General features: G+C 39.1%; 1 protein-coding gene and 1 pseudogene across 2 annotated transcripts in view; one reads left to right on the top strand and one right to left on the bottom strand.

Annotated features, from left to right (window-relative positions):
• Positions 1–22951, bottom strand: part of REDIC1 (regulator of DNA class I crossover intermediates 1) — a gene marked incomplete at its 3' end in the record, with an annotated part of 43766 nt that overhangs the window by 18139 nt on the left and 2676 nt on the right. The window contains exons 2-8 of the mRNA XM_079775536.1: positions 20092–20230; positions 15556–15688; positions 15124–15172; positions 14026–14214; positions 11952–12067; positions 501–1009; positions 176–245 (exon numbers count right to left, since the gene is read on the bottom strand). Coding sequence (XP_079631662.1) covers positions 176–245; positions 501–1009; positions 11952–12067; positions 14026–14214; positions 15124–15172; positions 15556–15688; positions 20092–20197 — 1172 coding nt within the window. The 5' untranslated portion in view covers positions 20198–20230. The remainder of the gene's footprint in view (positions 1–175; positions 246–500; positions 1010–11951; positions 12068–14025; positions 14215–15123; positions 15173–15555; positions 15689–20091; positions 20231–22951) is intronic.
• On the top strand, positions 6196–6784 carry LOC307101157 (ras-related protein Rap-1b-like; annotated as a pseudogene). Its single transcript has one exon. The product of its transcript is annotated as a ras-related protein Rap-1b-like (transcript).

Genomic DNA, 22951 nt, shown 5'->3' with positions numbered 1-22951 from the left:
ACAAGCACCGTACTCTCAAGTAGGGTGACAGAACCAAGATTCTGACAAATGATAAGCCTTCTTTGAGGGCAGCCTGCCCAGACTAAGACAGCAATATCTCTAGCTCAGTTCAACCTTTCAACATGCATTAAACTAGATTCTGATTTGCATTCCCCACATTTACCTAACAACTTACATATTATTCACTGGATATTGTTGGATTTCTATCTGTGGTTTCTTCTTTTGGTAGTCCTTTTCAAATTTTCCTTTAAAAATAAAAGTATGCATTGAACTAAAACTTGAGCGTAGACCATTTCTGTTTTTTTAATATGAAGCTTATTAGTATGATCCATTGCCTGGTCCACAATGTCATATAATAGAATGTCATTCTATTTTTAATTTCATATTCCTCCAAATACACTGACACATACAAATACACACACATGTATGTGCACACACACACTAAAACTGAAAACAGAAAAACCCAATAGACTATTACGCTTTCCACATATAATACCAACCTTTCTTTTCAGAGCTGGCTGGATAACAATTCTTCTCAAAAGATGTACTAGGATTATTTCCTTCATTATTGTTGTATTCTTTCTGATAGTTCTTCTTTGGCTGACACTTTTCTGGATAACTTGTTTTATTAAAGTTAGAAGTATTAAAATTCAACCCTGGATCTGTAAAAATGCATCTATCAGAGGAATGATTTTTATCAGAATTGGTGACTCCCATACTGTCATAATCACACTTTTCAAATGGTTTTGTTATCCTCTGTTGATCAATGCTTAATAAATTGATCACATTTTTGTTAATAAAAGAGTCAAAATTCTCTGGTAGAAGGCTGGGGGTTGGCTGGTTCACATCCTCAAGGAAATTTGACACCTCTTCTTTATTTTCTCCCCAAATATGTTGTACTGATTGTTTTTCAGTAATGAAATCTGAGTGTCTTCTCTCATCCATGCTTCCACAATCTTCACCCATCACTATAGCAGGGCTTCCAGTGAGGAAATTCCTATTTCCTGGACTTTGGGGTAAATAAAAACATATTTAGGGTATTTTCACTTAGGAATTCTTAAAATTCTTAGAAAACTTTGAGTAGCTACTAACATTTGCCTACTATGTTTTTATTTTTCAAATTTAAATAAATAGTATTTCTTTGGGTGGAAATTTATCTAATGCACTCTTGTAATGCCTTATTGAGTATAAAAATAACCTACACTTAGTTTAGTATCTCAATGTGAAAAATTAGTGTGTGATTCAATTTACTGTTACATTAACAAAGCAAAACAAACCTATGCATGTGTTCTGTAATAATGTCTAGCAAATAACCTAGACGACCACTGTATGTCACTGATGCTCCATTTAACCAGAGAAAGATTTTTTTAAGACTGTGCAGAGAAAAATTATCCTGTGTTAAAATATTAAATTAAATAGTTAAGAGGACATTATAATAGATATTTCTCAACCTAACAAGAATATAAAAAACATGATGTCCCTAGGGTAAAACAATGTAAATACAAATGCACATATAAGTAATAACATAAGAGATAAGATGAAAAGGTTAAACTAGATAACAAATTCCCTTCTAATGCAAAAATCCTAATTCTAGGTTTTGTCCAACTTGTATAAGAATCAAAACTATCATAGAAAATAATTAGAAGTCAAGATATTCTGGATTTTGTTGCCAATGACTATAAATTTGGGTAGGTTATTCCAGAGATTGGAGTTAACCAAAAAACTTGGAAAAGAAACATAGACTGCTAAAACTGATTGATTTCTAATTTTATTTTTTAAGTTACTTATTAAATATTTAATGAACAGGTATAACTATTGTGTTCCAGAGAGTACACCACATGTTGGGAAGAGACAGATAAGAGAATTCAGTTTGATATTAAAGAGAGAAAGAGATGTTTTACCCATGAATGTTCACAGATCATGATCCAACATTGTTTCTCAATATGGATCTTATTTGTGTAAAAAGCACTTTATAAGTTAGAAAACACAGTAGAAGCAAATGTCATCATTTTTAAAAGTTATTTTAAGTATTATAACTCAGGAAATTCACTCACTGAGAAAAATGGGGACAGAGAAATATACAATGCAACTATTTCTCACAAGAAATAGAAGAAAGAAAAAATTAGAAAATGGTAAATGATATCCTGAAGTCAAGTGTTCCTATACTAAATTTAAAAAAGACATTCTTTTGCAAGGAAAGTCAGGTGGTAGCATTTGAGTTGGGAGACTAAATGCTGGGAAGGATTGCTACACATTGAGATGACAGAAATGATACTAAAACCTTAAAGTCTTATTAAGACAAATCAGTCTAACTTCTTTAACCATTTGTTTCCCTATAAATATAAAATTTGTTAAAAGCTATGCACTAATGCCCGGCTTGCATGGCTCAGAGGTTGAGCATTGACCTATGAACCAGGAGGTCATGGTTTAATTCCCAGTTGGGGCACATGCTGGGTTGCAGGCTCTATCTCCAGTAGGGGGCATGCAGGAGGCAGCTGATCAGTGATTCTTTCTTATCATTGATATTTCTATCTCTCTCTCCCTCTTCCTTCCTCTCTGAAATGAATAAAAATATATTTTTTAAATTATACACTAAAATAGGGAAAATTCATTATCTAAATGTCCTTTTTGTGTATTAAACAGGTAATCAATATATGCCTACCATGTGGTAGGGAGACTATACAGCTTATATTCTAGTGAAGTAAGATAATAAATAAGATAATGAATCATTAATAAGTAAAATGAATAAAGAAGTAAACAAAGAAAGAAAATTATAGCACCTTTATAGGTGCTACAGGATTACATGATGAACCCAACTGGCATGGCTCAGTGGTTGAGCGTCGACCTATCAACCAGGTCACAGTTTGATTCCTAGTCAGGGCACATGCCCAGGTTGCGGGCTCGATCCCCAGTGGGGAGCATGCAGGAGGCAGCCAATCAATGATTCTCTCTCACCATTGATGTTTCTATCTCTCCCTCTCTCTTCCTCTGCACTCAATAAAAATATATTTAAAAAATAAAGATTAAATGAAGAAATAATGTGTATTGGAAGTCCTGTTTCAGATCATTTGGTCAGGAAAATCTCTAGTAAGGAAGTAATAAGCTAAAGATAGAAAATGGTTAGACATATATAGAAAGAAGTAAGCATACACCAGGGGTATGAAATAACAAGCACATATGCAAGATTTGCAACATGTTTGAGAAACAAGAAAAATAAAAATAAAGTTAGAATACAAATAGTGAAAGAAAACGTATGACCTAGTCTTAAAAGATACAAAAGGATCCAGATGATGCAGAGCTTGATTTGGGGGAGGGGGGGGGGGAGAAGAGGTGTGAAGGGAGTGGAGGGGAAAGCAATAGAAAGGTTCTAGGTATAAAAGTAAAATTGACCTTCTTTTTTACTTGCAAAATAACAGTTTGAATGCTGGGCGAATCTGTATTTTAGAACTTCCATCTGGCCAAAATGAAATATGAGTGATCATATTTATCATCCTGACACAGTTAAAAAAAAACAACAGGCAAAAATATATGCAATAATGGTTTTCAGACATGAGCCAGCCACCAAGTAGAACAGGATAATGATCTTTGAAAGCAAGAAATCAAATTACGTGAACCCTATGAGTTCTTCTAGCTTACTGCCTGGAGAGAGTATTCAAGCAAGAGAAACCCAATAAGAACTTATGAAATAGAGCTGGGGGTTCAGAGAGACTCCAGATGATAGAGTTCACAGGAAGAGTATCATGAAGGAGAGTGCTTCAAAGAGAGAGAGAGAGTGCTCCAGAGATCTACAGAAAATTCAGGCAAGTACTGATCAGCACATGCATATAAGATTATTACCAAACTAGAGGCCCGGTGCATGAAATTTGTGCACAGGTGGGGGCCCCTCAGCCCAACCAGATCCCTCTCCAATCTGGGACCCCTCAGAGAATGTCTGACTGCCAGTTTAGGTCTGATTGGACCTAAACCGGCAGTCAGACATCCCTCTCACAATCCATGACCACTGGCTCCTAATCACTCACCTGCCTGCCTGCCTGATTGCCCCTAACTGCCCCCCTGCCAGCCTGATCACCCCTAACTGCCTCGGCCTAGCAGCATGATTGCCCATAACTGCCCCCCCAACCATCCTGGTCACCCCTAACTGCCCCCCCTGCCAGCCTGATAACCCCTAAACACCTCTGCCTGCCAGCCTGATCACCCCTAACTGCCCCCCCTGCTGGCTTGGTCACCTCCAACTGCCCCCCATGCCAGCCTGGTCACCCCTCACTGCCCCCCCCCCGCCAGCCTGGTCGCCCCACGCAGCCTGCTGTTCAGTCATTTGGTCACCCCTCACTGCCCCCCCTGCTGGCCTGGTCACCCTATGCAGCCTGCTGTTCGGTTGTTGCGTGAGGGTGTCCTGACCAATTTGTATATTACCCTTGTATTGTATAGATGCTGGGAAAAGAACCACCCATGATAAGAACTTGGAACAACTCCAGCAGCTCACACAGGGATGGGAAAATTTTTGTGTTCCCACCCACCAGAGTGGAACACCTTATGATACAAAGGAAATCAGAGATACTGTCTTAGCAGGGGGCAAAATTATCAGAGACCGAAGACATATCTGGTTCCATTTAGCAAAATTTAAGGAAAGCCTCAATAAAATCATACTATTTCCGACTAACTAAACTGTTTCCCAGAAGAAAGCTTAGGACAATTTATAGGAGTACAAAAATTTCCAGAAACCAAAAGGATAAAACTTACAATGTACAGAATAAAAAAATAAATTAGCAGGAAGGCAAGAAAACAGTGAGTTATAACCCATGATGAGGAGAAAAGTCAATTATTAGAAATAGAACAAGAAATGACACAAGTGATAAAATTTGTAGACCAGGACTTCGAAAGAGTTATAACATCCTACCTTATAATAGACAAATATGCAAATTGACCACACCTTCGCTACGCCCAAGCCACGCCCACCAACCAATCAGGATGGGTATGCAAATTACCCCAACAAAGATGGCGGCTAATTTGCATATCAAGACAGCGTAGAAAGAAGCCAAGAGATGCTGAAGGGAGCAAAGCTGTAGAGAAGCAAGCAAGCCAGGGGGAGGAGAAGGGAGGAGCGGAGGCGGGGCGGGGGAGAAGGAAGTCGAGCAGGCGGGGCCGGGGGAGAAAGGAGGAGCGGAGGCGGGGCCAGGGGAGAAGGGAGGAGTGGAGGCGGGGCCAGGGGAGAAGGGAGGAGTGGAGGCGGGGCCGGAGGAGAAGGGAGGAGCGGAGGCAGGGCCAGGGGAGAAGGAAGGAGAGCGGGGCGGGCTGGCGGGTGGGCTGGCGGAGAAGGCGGGCCGGGGGACAAGGGAGGAACGGAGGCGGGGCGGGGTAGAGTGCAGCAGGAAACCCTATTGCAGGATTTTTCATCCTATCTAATAATAGACATCCTATCTAATAATAGACAAATATGCAAATTGACCATACCTCCGACACACCCACAAGCCACGCCCACCATCCAATCAGAGCGAGTATGCAAATTAACCCAAACCAAGATGGCTACAGCCACAGAGAGCAAGGTTTCCTAGGTAACAGAGGAAGCCAAGCTTTCTGCCTGCCCTTGCCAGGCCTAAGCCTCCACTCAAGCTACAAAGTTTCAATTATAGAAGGTAAACAAATTCAAACAAATGGCGGCAGAATGGAGCTTGAGAGAGCAGGCCAGGGTTGCCGGCGGCAACAGGGGAAGCAAAGCTTTCCACACACCCTGGCCAGGCTCACCTGCTTAAGGCTACAAAGTTTCAATTGTAGAAGGAAAATAAATTCCAGATACCAGGGCCTCTGCTTGAGTTGCCAGGGGACGTGGCTGGCCTGCAAACCACCACAGGCCCCTCGCTCAGGCCGCCCCACGCCCCAAGGGAACCCCACCCTGATCCGGGACACCCTTCAGGGCAAACCAGCTGGCCCCCACCCATGCACCAGGCCTCTATCCTATCTAATAAATGAGTAATATACAGATTGATCATCACTGCAACACACAATATAGCTGCCCCCATGTGGACACAAGATGGCCACCGTGCTTCCCAACATCAGATAAAATAGACTTTGAAACAAAGGCTATGGACCACCAAACCTGTGTGTAAACCAGCTGGAGCTGTGGCAGTGCAGGACCACCGTGACACCGTGGGGCAGCGACCCAGAGGGAGTGCAATGCATGGAGCAACAGTGGCTACGGGGACCCGCTGACAGAGTGAGAGGTACTAGCTTTTGACAACTTTGCACCATGTGTGAATATAAGCTAGTTGTTCTTGGCTCAGGAGGCATTGGAAAATCTGCTCTGACTGTACAGTTTGTTCAAGGAATTTTTGTTGAAAAATATGATCCTACGATAGAAGATTCTTACAGAAAACAAGTTGAAGTAGATGCACAACAGTGTATGCTTGAAATCTTGGATACTGCAGGAACAGAACAATTTATAGCAATGAGGGATTTGTAGATGAAAAATGGACAAGACTTTGCATTAGTTTATTCATCACAGCACAGTCCACATTTAATGATTTACAAGATCTGAGAGAACAGATTCTTTGAGTTAAAGACACTGATGATGCTCCAATAATTCTGGTTGGTAATAAATGTGACTTGGAAGATGAAAGAGTTGTAGGAAAGGAACAAGGTCAAAATCTAGCAAGACAATGGAACAACTGTGCATTCTTAGAATCCTCTGCAAAATCAAAAATAAATGTTAATGAGATCTTTTATGACCTAGTACAGCAAATTAACAGAAAAACTCCAGTGGCCTGAGAAGGCCCACAAAAAGTCATGATGTCAGCTGCTTAAATATATTAAACTAGAGGCCCGGTGCATGAATTCGTACATGGGAGGGGTCCGGCCAGCCCACCCCAATAGGAGCAGATAGGGCCAGGCTGGCTGTGGGGAGGGGCCGTGGACAGTTGGCTAGCTGGCCCCACCCATGATTGGGGAGGAGGGGGTCGATCAGGAGCGGGGCTAGCTGGAGGGAGGGTCCACCGGTGGTTGGCCAGCCCCACCCTCTGGTCAAACTCCTGGTCAAGGGGACAATTTGCGTTTTATTATAGAGGATGCATTGTAGCTCTAAGCCATATCTGAAGAACTGCTGGCCAATTCAATAGTGCCAGCATTCCAACTTTGTTAAGTCTACCAGCATCTTAAGTGGTTTTTCTGTGGTGGTACCCTTAAAAAGACGGATGAAAGCTACTATATCAGTTTGCACATTCTAACCACTTTCTAGTATCAAAAGCGAGATTTTTACTTATATAATAGCCCTAGTGTATGCATCTGGTAAAACCAGAGGCTACAATCCAGTATTACTGCTAAGAGACATTTTCATCCACCAATGTTGCACATGTAAGAAAATGGTGTACTCTGTACTATAACAGGCCCCATACTTTGTTTTGGAGAGTACAATAGTGTAAATCATAAAAGCACCACTATTTTAGCATAATAAAAGAAAGCCCAAAGAACTCCTATATAGACTAGTCCAGATAACTTCGCTTCTTTGATACTTGTAGCTTATTGTAATTTTTTTAAGAAAATCAAGGTCATTATCATTGTATTGTACAAATAAGCACTTTGATTAACACAGCTATATAGTTTTTTTAATTTTTAAAAAAACCTGTGGAGACAGTGATCTTGTCTTTAAAAATACAATAGTCCTTTCAGTATAACGTCTTAAAGACGTTGCCTTTAATATCTGTTAGGAAGAAAATGTCCAGATTTTTCAAATCTCTTATTATATGTTTCCTTTTTTGTTTACATAGGGAAAAATGTTTATAGTTGTGTGTGCAGTGGGGGTCTACAACAAAAAGTGCATATTTTCAAACAATTTTTTAATGATTTAACAATTTTCGTAAATCATTTTCAGGCTTCTGCTGCTGTAGATTATCACTGTGAATCCCTTGCTTGCTCATACATAAGTGTATTTGCAATACCAAATATACAGGTTTAGTATTTTTGCCTGTTAGTGATGGTTTCACATGTGTAATGTTTTGGTTGAGATGTTAAATGGTGGATGTGAATGTGGGAAGTAATTTTAATAATGTATAATTGGTCATAAGGCCCAAGTTGCAGTAACTATTGCTGTTTTATTTAACAATACCTTGTTGCTTTGTATGCATTAACATTTGGGTGTAAAGATTGTGTGTCTATCCAACAGGGAGACACAGTATTTAAATTGACCAACCTAATGTTACAACAAGTTAGAGGTGGCCAAATGTAAACTAAAAGCCTTAATTAAAGTGGTGCAATTTTGTATAATTTAGCATCAGTAGTTCAATAAATTTGTATTGCCATGTAAGGACTTGCATTATAATTACTTGCCACTTGAGTGTTTTGTGTAATGTTTAACAGTGCGAATAAATATGGATTTAACTTCTTTTTAAATCTAAAAACACACACACACCCACACACACAAAAAAAAAAAAACCCACAAAGGCTATAAAGAGACAAAGGGCCTTTCATAGTGATAAAGGAATCGATCCAACAAAAGGATATAACTCTTGTAAATATCTATGCACCCAATGTAGAGCACCTAAATATATAAAGCAAATTTTGATGGATTATAACAGAAAAGATCAACAGTAATACAATAGTAAGGGACTTGAACAACCTGCTGACATCAATGGACAGATCATCCAGACAGAAAATCAACAAGAAAACCATGATCTCAGATGACACATTGGACTAGATCAGCGATTTCCAACTGCTGTGCCACAAGAATTTTTAAAACATGTAATACCTGGCGATTAAGTTAGGGGCACTGACCTCTTTTCCATTAGTTTGTCAAATGAAAAAAATGACAAAATGGTCTGGCCAGTTTTGCTCAGTGGATAGAGCACTGGCCCACAGACTGAAGGATCGAGGGTCTGATTCCAGTCTAGGGACATGTACCTTGGTTTCAGGCTTGAGACCAGATCCCAGTCAGGGCATGTGCCGGAGACAACCAATCAATGTGTCTCTCTCACATCGATGTTTCTTTCTCTCTGTCTCTCCCCCTCCTTTCCACTCTTCTCTAAAAATTAATGAAAAAGCATCCTTGGGAGAGGATTAACAAAACAAAATAAAAAAACATACCCAAAAAAGTGATAATAGCCAACACAACAATAGCTGTCCAGTGTAAATGAATCAAAATTATAGCCATATTTTGGTTAGATCAATTTTTGGGGGTGTGTGCTATTGAATTTTAGTGATAAGTTTATGCATGCCATCAGATGGAAAAGGTTGAAAAATCACTGGATTATATGGATTTAATTGATATCTTAAGGACATTTCACCCAAAAGCAGCAGTAATACATTTTTCCTTACGTGCATATAGAATTTTCTAGGATAGACAACATATTAAGCCACAAGAAAAAAAGAGTAAATTAAATACAAAGTAAACAGACAAAAGAAAATAAAAGTAAAAGCAGAATTCATTGAAATAAAAAATAGAAAAATGTGAAGTATTTTCTTTAGCTAACAACAATCAACAGATACAATACCATAAAAATGCAGCACAGGAGCTAATCCAGTAATGAAAAAAAAAATATTGTATTACAGAGAAGCTAGCCATGGTCATGCTATAGAAAGTGAGCTGTGAATTTGAGTAAGAGCAGGAAGGTTGAAGTAAAAGTCAGACTTACATCAGGGAGGGCCCTGACTGCCAAAATAAATTTCACATTTACTAGTAATGCTTTACTTACCATAGGAATTCTAGCATGCAAAGCAAACATATGGCATTAGAAGTACCAAAAATGTTACAATAAAAATAATTCAATGAGCCCTGGCCAGTGTGGTTTAGTTGGTTAAAACATTGTCCCATACACCGAAAGGTTGTGGGTTCAATTCCCCACCAGGGCACATACATAGGTTGTAGGTTCAGTCCCTAGTTGGGACATGTACAAGAGGCAATTGGTGTTGTTTGTCTCTCTCTCATTCTCTCTCTCCCTCCCTCTCTAAAATGAAGAAAAAATAAAAAATTCAATGAGCACACACACACACACACACAAAAAGAAGAGAAATATGTGAAACTGAGACATGATTCTGGGAGAAGGTAAAGAAAATTGGTAAGCCTCTATTCAGAATAACCAGGAGAAAGGGGAAAAAATACAATTTACCATATTAGAAATGAGAGAAAAGACATCGCTTCAGATGTTAAAGATTTTAAATACATAAAAAGGAGATTTTATAAATAACTTTAAGTCAATAAATGCTACAACATAAAAAATAGCATGCATTTAAAATTTTAATTCATAAAAAAATTAGATACATTCATTGTATGACAAACTACCAAAGCTCACTCAACAAATAATATTACTAGCCTATATCTAGTAAAATATGATAGTTAAAGAAACAAAAACAAAAACCTTCCCACAAAAGGAACTCCATACAGAAAGCAGATCAGTAGTTGCCTTGGGATGAGGGTAAGGGATGTGACATGGTCAGAGGAAGAAATTACAAAGGTGCCCAAAGAAACTACTAGGGATGATGAATACTATATTCATTATCTTTGACATATGTCAAAACTTAAAGTGCACATTCTAAATAGGTTCAGTTTGTATTATGCTAATTATCCTATATAATAAAAAGCTAATATGCAAATTGACTGAACGGCATTACGACCAGTCACTATGATGTGAACTGACCACCAGGGGGCATATGCTCAACACAGGAGCTGCCCCTGGTGGTCAGTGTGCTCCTACAGGGGGAGCGTGGCTCAGCCAGAAGCCAGGCTCACAGCTGATGAGCCCAACAGCAGTGGTGGGAGCCTCTCCCACCTCCGAGGCAGTGCTAAGGAGCAGCGAGCCAGGCTGCGAGGGGTCCTAGACTGCGAGAGCCCCAGACTGTGAGAAGAATGTCTGACTAGATGGCAGGCAGAAATCCCCCAAGGGGTCCCAGACTGTGAGAGGGCACAGGCCGAGCTGAGGGCCACCCCCCCCCCCAGTGCACAAATCTCGTGCACCGGGCCTCTAGTACATTAATAAAGCTGTAAAACAAATGGATCTAAGGACAAAGAGGAAACAAAAAGGACTATTATGGAGCTGTAACAATTCTCTAGGCCAGTGATGGCGAACCTATGACACGTGTGTCAGCACTGACACGCGTAGCCATTTCTGATGACACGCAGCCGCTGAGGCGGCCGCATGCCGAGGATGAAACATTTGCTGCTCCTGAGGACGAAACATTTGCGACTAGAGTCTTGGAGTTAGTTTTTTCCTCAAAGTGACACACTACCCGAGTTATGCTCAGTTTTTTGGCGAAGTATGACACACCAAGCTCAAAAGGTTGCCCATCACTGCTCTAGGCAAAAGGCAGTAGTAGCTTAAACTGAGATGGAACTGTAGAGATGGAAACATGAGCATATAATTTTAAAGTTTGTTAGAATACAGAATTGGCAATACTTTATTGTTGAAATGGATATTGGGAGTTGAAGGAGAAAGGAAGGAATCAAGGACAACTTTTAGTTTACGCAACTTAGTGAATAGAGTGTTATTTACTAAAATGAGGAAGACTGGAATAGAATTGCAGAGTCAAGGTTTTTTCACCACAATTATGAAGAGTGACTCAAACTGTTTTTCAAGTTTAATGGATTTAAAACAATAGAGTTTATATACATAAATCAAGAAAATAAAGGTGGGGCATTGATCAACAGACATAAAGGAAAAAGAAATTATGTTTATGACACAGAAAAAGAAACTAGTAATTCATGGAGATTATAAAACAGGTGCAAAACGTCTTGGCAAAAAATATTTTTACATAAATAAATAAAAGATAGGTGTGTCCATTAGAAATTAATTATTTAAAACTATTTTAATTAAATGCTATAAGTTATTCTAGTAGATATTTTCTATTAGTATTACTTAGGTCTACTTGCATTTTTAACTAAAAATATTTGTGTCCATTAAAATCAAAATCAGATTAATAACTCAAAAAAAGAATGCTGCAGGTTCTCTGTTTCCTGCCATATCTTTGCTCACCTGCTTAATCTTTCAAATAATGTTCCAATCTGTGCTGTTTTATCTGATGGACTAAGAGCATCTTGACTTTCATTTAATTTGGAAAACAAGTAATTAGAATAATTGACATTACTGAGCTGGAAAAAAAAGAAAGGAAGAACCTGACAAAATGGTAAATGTTCATATACACAATTAAAATTACTTATCATGATATGCCATTTAAGTGGACATCTATATTGAAAATGTTATTTTAGTCTAAAATAAAGGAATTGTGTCCTTATTGAAAACAAAATAAATACTGTCCTAACAAAGAAAGAAATATCAATATTTGAATAATTGTTAAACAGAGTTGACACCTTGTTGAGCTAATTATTTTCTCAGAGGTTAAAAAGAAAAAAAAAGATTTACTTTAGACAATAAAAAAAAAAAGATTTAAAGAAATACCCAGGACACCAGGATCTTGAGAAAAGTTAAATTTCTCTGACAGAAAATATTTTCTCCAAAGGAAATAGCTGTAATTATCTCAGTTCTTCCATTTACTGATTAATTTTATAGAATGCTACTTTAATCCTTCCAAATATCATTGAGTACAACAGGGGAAAATATGTGAAGCCTGTTGTGAAAAGTAGATGAAATAATCTATTTGTTAATGTGGAAGGTACCATATAAATGTAAGATTTTATATTGGCCCAATGCTAATCTATCTAGCAGTAATAACTTATACCTGTAGTATATTTTATTTATAAGCTATGAAACAAAGAAATGAGAGTTCCAACCAACTCTTGGCTTCATTGATCTTTTATATTGTTTTTTAGACTCTGTCATTTATTTCCACTCTGATATCTATTATTTCCATCCTTCTGCTCACTCTGGGATTTTCTTGTTCTCTTTCTAGTTCTTTTAGGCATAGGGTTAGATTATCTATTTGTGATTTTTCTTGCTTCTTAAATTAGGGGAAGATTCATCTGAACCCAAGGAGTGTCCTCCAAATTTTTCTCTGTGATATCTATAACTAGAAGCCCGTTGCACGAAGTTTTGTGCAATAGACTTTCACCTGGCTGCCAGCAGCAGTTTTCCTCTAGCCACCCGCCGATCAGAGTGCCTCCCGCCAGCGCGATCGGCTACCCCGAGAGGAACTTCGATCGGGAGGCGCTCCGATCGGCGGGTGGCCAGAGGAAAACTGCTGCTGGCGGAAAACTGGTGCCGGCAGCCACGCAATCGGCCACCCCGAGTTCCGCCACCAGCGTCTTCCGCATGGGTCCTTCCGCAGCGTCGGCCGTTTAGGCTGGTGGGAGGAGCGGGGGTCGGGGACTCGCGAGTCCCCGCCCCCCGCTCCTACTGCCAGCCAATCGGCCACCCTGAGTCCCGCCCCCTGTGCCTCCAGCCGGCCCAATCGTGGGCATAGCGGAGTGATGCAATTTGCATATTGCCTTTTTATTATGTAGGAGGATAATAAAAGCGTAATATGCTAATTAGACCTAACATCCTTCCAGACGAAGCTGTCAAGGCGGGGCCAGGGCAGAGGCAGCCACTGAAGTGGGTGGAGGCTGAGCCCCTTGCACGAATTTCGTGCATTGGGCCTCTAGTATCTATATATTTCCCTCTGAAAATATCAAGGCATATTGCCAGTAATCCATTATTAGCAATAATACCTATTTGTATAATTTTAATTAACATGTATTTGAACAGTTCTCATTTTCAAGCTATCACAGCTCATACTTTAACAGACTACTATGACATGTTGAAATTATGTATTGCTATTTACAGGACCCTTTTCATACCAACCAGTCATTTACTGTGATTACAAGCATCAACTACTATAAAATATACTGAATTTTCAATTTCACTATCAACAATTTTATAACAGGATGATGGTTTCAGAGATTTTTAAAGAACATTCCAGTGTTTGGATTCATAATCTAATAAAGAGAATTAAGCTTTTGTCTTAAGAGGAAATATTATACTTAATTTTATCTCCTAATTTGGCTATACCTATAGCAATTCACAACTGATATTTTTTTAATTTATAAAAGAAGAAAGAATACCATAAAAATATAATGATATAAAATACTAAGAACTAATGATTCAAAGATACCTGCCCATTCTGTTCTTTTTCATATGCAACTTTCTGAGGACTAGGTGCTATTTGGGGAACGAAATTTTGTTTTGTAATATTTCTGTTAGAAGATAATTCTGCAGAAAAAGATGATGGCGTGAAACTGCAGTTTTCTACTCTGTTGAACTGAGGTTCGAAAATTCTATATGAGTCCATGAGTTGTGACAACTATAGAAAAGAAGATACAATCATGTGAATTTCAAAAATATATAAACTAGAGAGGACAAAAGTCAAAAGAGAAGTGAATAGGTCATAGCATAGGTTGGAGGAAAAGTCCCAAGGAAAGGCAAGTGATCAGTAATTGACAGGAGCCATTAAGACAAGAGAAGTTATAATCTAAGCGTGTACTTAAAAGGTTCCTTCCATCTGCCTTTCTCACCCTTGGGCCCCTCCACCCTAAAACTCCATTCCTGCTTGTCATCTCCTAATGACAGGAAATCCGTGTTTCATTAACATACAAATTCAGGTGAAAAGATTTCCAAGAGATTTTAGTATTATTGCCATTATATTTTTGATGTAGTTTAACACTGGCAATTCAAAAAAAGGAAAAGAAGATAATATGGTATTGGACCTTAAAATTTCAGGCTTTAATCACAATCTATGCATTTTCTAATTGATTAAAATATTATTTGCTAAAAAAATAATCATTTGCAATACTTCAAAAGAAAAATAATCTTGAGATAACATGAATTCTGAAAATCATAATTTGATATAAAATAAAACAATCTGGTCACTATACCTGAAGGATAAATTGCCAATTATCACATAAACCCAAAGAGAAATCCCTAAATGACTTATCCTTTGCAGTATGTCAGTAACAAGCAGAATCAAACGTTATACCTGTACAGGCCTAGTCTACATTACCAGAACTCCAAAAGGTTTCTCATACGCAGGCAACTAAAATATTTTTATCGTATAGGTTCCTTACATTAAAAACTTTTAAAATAATAATTTTAAAGACTGTAAAGTTTTTTTTTTTTAAGGATAACTATTTTTTCCTCATATTAAAAAAATGTATTATTCGGCAGGATACCACATTTGTTAAAATAAATTATAAATTTTTTTTTTCATTCTCACCTGAACCGGGCCCAGTTCTTCCTTGCTTCCCAGTCTTTGATGGTGTATACTAATGAAAATTAAAATTTAAGATTAAAAATAGACATGGCAATAAAATTGGCTTTTTATACATGCTTTAAAATTCATACTGTTCTATCCAAATACACAAAGACAGATGAAACTCAAATCATTCCTGGGACATACTATGACTGAGTTTTATAAAGATTATACTTTACTAAAGAGACATTTTTACAATAAGGAAAGTCAAACTATGCATACAAAATACTGAATATGAACATTAGGTTATTTAACAAAAGTCTTAATAGTTTAATAATACAGCAAAACAAAAACTGGAGGTAGAAGAATAAGCCCTTTGTACATTTTCAATGAATAAAACAGTGTCAATAATGATACATTTAAATACTAATAATATCTAACCTAGCCAAAACTCACCTGCTTTCTATATCATCAATGCAGAGTTTAGATGGTACAGAGGGAGGCGACATCGGAAGTTCTAAATCATGCTTTTTTAGGGGCATTTTTATGTCTCTGTTCATATTCACATGGATTGGTTTTCTCATAGTTTCTGTAACAAAAACACACACACTATAATTTAAAAATAAAAATGGATGACAAAATATTTTAAAAGCACTGTTTGATATACTATGTTCATTAAATAAATATACATCTTAAATTCACTAAAACAATCTATATTCCATTTATGCTAAAAAAAATCATTAACTATCACAGATCATTCAAATCATCTTTTTCATCTTACATATTTCTCATAAAAGGGGCTCTACTAATTCAGTTCTACTTTTTTTCCCTCCAATCCTTCCCTGACCCCCAGACTAGCTAAGATGCTATGTTATATATTGCCATAGCACTACATATGTTCTCTATTGTGTCACTTATCATAGTTTATTGTACTTAATTAACTCCATATCCCTCACTAGATTTTTAAACTTTGTCTCTCCTTATAAAAGATATCACTATTTTGTCTGTTCAGTACTTTTAACTACTCTCCTGTTCTGGGAAATGCTTTTTACACATGCACAGACTATATAGTTCTAGAAGAGACTTTCTATCTTCTTATAAAAATCCTACCTCTCTGGAAAAATAATTCATTTAGGGTTAGCTATCTGACCCAAGATGAATCAATAATATCACATCTCTCCGGCATTAAGTAATTGTTCCAGTGCTGCAACCTGACATCAACAGGGCAAGGCAACATCCTTCAGAGGAATTTAAAAATTCAGAAGCAGAGAAACAATTCTCAGTATTTCCCTAGTGGCAAAACTAAAATATGAGCAATATTAGTTTTTTTTTAAGGTCACATTTTAAACTTCAGTGATGAAAACGGTCAGAGAGATCGTAACTGAAAATCTTTCATAGCATTCAAGTCTCTAATTCAAGCAGTCTCTGAGGCCCAGCTGCACCATTACTCTTCCTTTTAGTTAAGTGTCAAACCATTCAAGCTGCTGTAACAGAATACCATGGACTGGGTGGATTATAAACAACAAATATTTATTTATCAGTCTGGCAGCAGGGCAGTCCAAGATAAAGGTGCTGCCAGATTTGGTGTCTGATAAGGGCCTGCTTCCAGTTCAGAGACAGCCAAGGTGGAAGGTGTGGGAGAGATCTCTGGAATCTCTTTTATCAGGGCACTAATTCCATTCATGAGAACTCCACCCTCATAACTTAATCACCTCCTAAAGACCCCACTTCTTAATACCATGGCATTGTGGGTTAGGATTTCAACATATGAACTGGGGGTAGGGAGACATTCAGTCCATAACATTAAGTAAATATATATATTTTAAAATTCTGTCATTTGCAGTCATGAATCCTGACTAATAAAGTTTTATTGTTGTTGAGGAGGAAAAATATCCTTTTCCTCTACCCTTCTAAATTTTCAGTTGATGTTCATATAAGAAAAGAGAGATAATGTTTCTATCTCTCTCCCCTGCTTCCTCTCTGAAATCAATATATACACTGAGTGGCCAGATTATTATGATCTCTGAACACATAATAATCTGGCCATTCAGTGTGTGTATGTATGTGTGTGTGTGTGTGTGTGTGTATAAATATATATATATATATATATATATATATATATATATATATATATATATATATATATATTTTTTTTTTAGAGGCCTGGTGCATGAATTTGTGCATGGGTGGGGGTCCGGCCAGCCTGGCAAGGAGGCGGGGATAGGGCAGTTGGCCGGACTGCCTGCTGGTCAAACTCCTGGTCAAGGGGACAATTTGCATATTAGCTTTTTATTATATACAATATACACTGAGTGGCCAGATTATTATGCATTCAGAGATATATATACACATACACATAGTAGAGGCCCGGTGCACAACATCTGTGCACTGGGGGTGGGAGGGAGGTCCCTCAGCCTGGCCTGCACCCTATCCCCTCTCTCAGTCCAGGACCCCTCAGGAGATGTCCACCTTCCAGCTTAGGCCCCGCTCATAGTGACCAGTCATTCTTTCATTTGGTTGATTTGCATGTTAAGGTTTTATTATATAGGATACCTCTATCTGTCTATCTACCTATCTATCATCTATCCATCTGTCTCCCTGCCCTCAAGGAACTTGCCTTCAATTTAATATTTCATTTTTCCTCCCATTAGGAATGACTATTTCTGTGTGAGCTATAAAGCTATGCACAGAGCAGATTGAATATCAAAGCCTGTGTCAAATGGGAAGGCTTCACAATGCAGCTGCCAATTTTTTGAAGACTTGAAAGCAGAGTAGGATTTGAAAAGGGACATTTTTTAAAAAGCCAAGTGCATGCATTTTTTAAGATAGCCCTCCATTGCTACACAGAGGACCCTGGCACAGTGATTCTCAACTTTGCCTGCCCAACTGAATCCACCCAGGGAGCTTTCAAGGCAGACATGGCAGGCCCCTGCCCCTGAGATTAGAGTTTGTTTGATCTCAGAGGAGGCCTGGTCAAGGAAACTTTAAGAGCTCTCCAGGTGATCCTCATAAGCAGCCAAGGTTGAGCGCCCTTGCCTCAGGTGATAGGCAAGAGGTTGTAGGTAGGGAAAAACTGGCTGTGTTACCAGGCTGTTGTAAAAGCCTCCTATGTATAGGGTGGGGCAAAAGTAGATTTACAGTTATGAATATGCAAAACAGTTAATAAAGCTATTGTAATAATCATAACCTGCATGTCTTTTTCCATATGAACCACTGTAAGCCTACTTTTCCCCCACTGTGTATAATAATTTACACCAATTGTGGAAGTCATCTAAATTACTGGCATACATTTGTTCATAGCGTTCCTATAGAAAGTTATAAAATCTTCTTGCTATGTATTTCATTTTAGCTTACATTTCCAGGGTATTTTAGACACTTCCATTTATAGTATAAAATAATGTTACTTGTGAGACTTGAAAATAATTTTATATTCCCCATTCTTATGTGGATGAAGGCAAAATAAAATAAATTTACTGTCTTATGTAAGATACAAATAAAGTGTCTAATCCAGTGCCTGGCATGTAAAAGATGAAGGAAATAAACTAATATTTATTAAATATAAGTCCAGGACTGGGCTAGGTAATAGGTAAGGACATATGTAATCTTAATTTATATTCCATCAACTCATTTATGCCCACATAACAATTTTATGTATGTATGGGTGTGTATACGTAGACAACAAACTATAGGATTATTAAATGCACAACTTACATTAATAAACATTATTTTCCTGAAAAAAAATATTATGAAAACACTTTCTTTTTAAGTGCAAAGTACACTGTTTAGCCCTAGTACAATGTTCTGACATACCTTAGCGAACATCAAGGGTCATGTAGATAACTACGAGCTCTTGTAACTACATTCTTATCACCAATTACAGTGTTCACCTGGTTGGAATGCTGGTTAAACCCATTTATAGACACCACTTAATTCTGGAGTAATAATGGTTAACATAACTAAAGATGACTTAGGGAAAACTCGGGCTGCGAGGTAATTTTTTAAAAATATTTTTTTATTGATTTCAGAGAGGAAAGGAGAGGGAGAGAGAGCTGGAGACATCAATGATGAGAGAGAATCATTGATCAGCTGCCTCCTACACATGCCTCCTACCGGGGATCAAGCCCGCAACCTGTGCATGTGCCCTGACAGGAAATTGAACCTCGATCTCCTTGTATATAGGTCCATGCTCAATCACTGAGCCATGCAGGCTGGGCATGCCGAAGTAATTATTTTAAGATTTATCTGAATAAACTATGGTGGACATCTGGCCTCTGCTCCCACTTTCACCTAATTTCCTGCCATGTCCCACTCCCTGCCTGCTCTCACTCACTGGACTCCTCACACCCTTGGAGGCCACATGCTGCTTCTGACCCCAGGCAGTTTCACACTCTGTTCTATCTCACATGTTACCATCACCATCACCATCACCATCACTGAGAAGGTGTACCTGATTACTTTAATCTAAACAGGTCACACCTATTTCTTTTCCATGATCATTTTTTTTTCTACTGTGAATTAATTCCAAGCCACCAGCTCTCGCTCTGCTCTCCTTCTGGCAGCCTCCCACTCTGTAAAGTTCTCCAAGCTGCCCACTCTGCTCTCGCCCTGCAGCGATAGTCCCAGGTCCCTAGGGGCAGGGCCTGGTGCCTGTCTGGGACCCAGGTTGCTTGGCACTGTCTCGCTCCCAGCTGCTTCGTACCGACATATGCAAATTAACTCACCATCTTTGTTGGGTTAATTTGCATACTCGCTCCTGATTGGCTGGTGGGTATTGCAGAGGTACAGTCAATTTGCATATTTCTCTTTTATTAGTGTAGATATATATATCTTTAAAACAAAGAATTTACAAGGCTTCTAATTTAAGAGGACAACCAAGTTATACAATTAGTTTACTTTCCACATCGTTTGAGCTCTAAAATTATAAATTTATTAGAAAACTAAATGCTATAATCACATCAAATTCAAAAGAAAATGCTATTTAGAATTACTTACCAGGTGTTTTCTTCTGGCAAGAGATCTGATTTACCACATATAGGTTAAGGAGGTCTAAACTGACAGTGGAATTTTTGACAGGTGATAAAACTCCCAATAACTTCATTTTTGATTTGAACCTTTTCTTTTCAAAATATTCCTGAAATAATTAAAAATGTAAAAATTACTGCAGCAACCATAATATTTCCAGCAGAAAAATAAATAGCAAAAGGCAATAATGCTATTAAATAATTTAATTGATATTTTTATATTTTTGTGACACCCCTGTTATATGTTTACATATAAATTAAATTCATTCATGATGACCTGTAATTTGCCTAAAGACTCCAAATTTCACAACCAGTTATAATCTTTCTTTTGTTAAATGAATGCCTTTAAAACAGAACTTTATAAAGTTATTCCCAGGTATCAAAAGATTAAAATTATGTGTATGTAGAAAGTTTTAAAGTCTTATAAAACTAATCTAACAGGCTAAGAACTTGTTTTTCTACAAGTTATGCTATCCTACTGACATAAAAAGCCTTAAAAATATGCACAGCTGAGGGCAATTAAAAGTCAAATGAAAAGAGGAAAAGAAAAAGAAGCCTGTGGGCACAGAGGGAGAGGGGCAGGCTATAAGGGGTCAATGGGAGACAAAAGGGACATATGTAATACTTTCAACAATAAATATTAAAAAAAAAAAAGCCTGTGAGAACTAATTTCCAGCCAAAGCCAATTTAATTCCCTGTTATACCTCCATGACTTCCACATTCTTTTAAACCAGACTTGCATATAATTATCATTTTCATCCAGTATTTATTTTTTTTCTTGGTTTTTTGGACTATAATTATTCTTCCTTATCTTCATTCTTTTTTTTTTTCAGATTACATCTTTAATTTACCAAATTCAAAGGCATTTATTTGTTTAAAATTCATTTACTGAGCAACTATTATATATTAGACACTAAAACAAATTGTGGCAACATCTCTTCCATCAAATACTCACAATACAATACCATAAACATGGATTATAAATGTGAGATATCAAAAGTAAGAAAAGCCCAATGTGGCAAAAAATTTAATGCGAAAGGTAGTATCACTTTTCCAAGAAGTTAAGGTTCTTTCACAGTAACATTTCAGAATATCTACACTAATAAAAGAGAAACATGCAAATTGACCATACCTCCACTACACCCACCAGCCACGCCCACCAGCCAATCAGGAGCGAGTATGCAAATTAACCCAACAAAGATGGAGGCGACCATGGAGCTGGAGCGAGCAGAAGGCTTGGATTGCCCTCGGCATTGGAGGAAGCTAAGCTTTATGCCCTGGCCTCCGCTCAAGGCCACAGCGTTTCAATTATAGAAGATAAATAAATCCCAGATACCTAGGAACCCCCACCCTGATCCGGGACACCCTTCAGGGCAATCCAGCCGGCCCCCACCTGTGCACCAGGCCTCTATCTATACTAATAAAAGGGTAATATGCTAATTAGACTGGGAGACCTTCCAGGAGACCTTATGGACGTTCTTCTGGACAAAGCCATGGTAGCGGGGCCGAGGAAGAGGCGGTTAGAGGCCAAGAGGGGAGGGCAGTTGTGGGTGATCAGGCTGGGATGGGACGGCAGTTGTGAGTGATCAGGCTGGTGGAGGGCAGGGCTGTTGGGGGTAAGCAGACCAGCAGGGGGCCAGTTGGGGGCGAGCAGGACGTCAGTGGGGGTCAGTTGGAGGTGATCAGGGTAGTGGGGGGGTGCAGTTTGGAGTGAGCAGGCCATCAGGGGGGCAGTTGGGAGCGAGCAGGCCAGTGGGAGGGAAGGTGGGGATGAGCAGGCCAGCAGGGGGGGCAGTCAGGGGTGAGCAGGCCAGCAAGGGGGCAGTTGGGGGCGAGCACACTGGCACGGGGGGCAGTTGGGCGTGATCAGGCTGGCGTGGGGGGGCATTTGGGGGCAAGCAGGCCAGTGGCAAGGGGCAGTTGGAGGCGAGCAGGCCAGCAGGCAGAGTGGTTAGGGGCAATCAGGCAGGTAGGTAGGTAGGCAGGTGAGCATTTAGGAGCCAGCAGTCCCAGATTGCGAGAGGGATGTCTGACTGCCGGTTTAGGCTCGATCCCTGTAAACCGACAATAGGACATCCTTCGAGGGGTCCCAGATTGGAGAGGGTGCAGGCCGGGCTGAGGGACACCCCTCTGCACCCCCGTGCATGAATTTCATGCACCGGGCCACTAGTTGTTAATTATAATAGACTCTTAAGATTGTAAAGTACTGTAAGACCTGTAAGAGACTCACCAGCTATCAAGCAAAAAGTAAATGTCACATTGTTATGTAAAATTAACCACAGATAAAAGGTACCTGTTTACTGTCTATTTCATCTGAATGATGTGCAACCCCAACTTGGATTTAAATGTCTTTAAAAGCATTACACTATATAGTTCAGCAATAAAATGACAGGACTTTCAGCATGTAAATATCCCCTTCACCCTCCCTACCCCCCAACCCCGCCCCTTGAAAAAATGACTATGGTTCTTGTAACTGACGTATCCTATCTAATAAAAGAGTAATATGGAAATTGACCATCACACCAACACACAAGATGGCTGCCCCCATGTGGTCAAAGATGGCTGCCCCCATGTGGACACAAGATGGCTGCCACAAGATGGCCAGCAGGGGAGGGCAGTTGGGAGGGACCAGGCCTGCAAGGGAGGGCAGTTGGGAGTGATCAAGCCTGCAGGGGAGGGCAGTTAGGGGTGATCAGGCTGGTAGAGGAAGGAAGTTGGGGGCGACTGGGCCTGCAGGGAAGGGCAGTTGGGGGGGACCAGGCCTGCAGGGGAGGGCAGTTAGGGGTCACCAGGCCTGTAGGGGAGGGCAGTTAGGGGTGACCAGGCCTGCA

Source organism: Cnephaeus nilssonii, assembly GCF_951640355.1.
Source record: "Cnephaeus nilssonii genome assembly, chromosome: 6".
In the NCBI taxonomy this organism is placed as follows: domain Eukaryota; kingdom Metazoa; phylum Chordata; class Mammalia; order Chiroptera; family Vespertilionidae; genus Cnephaeus; species Cnephaeus nilssonii.
The sequence above is the reverse complement of the archived record's forward strand: the minus strand, read 5'-3'. Positions and strand labels throughout refer to the sequence as shown.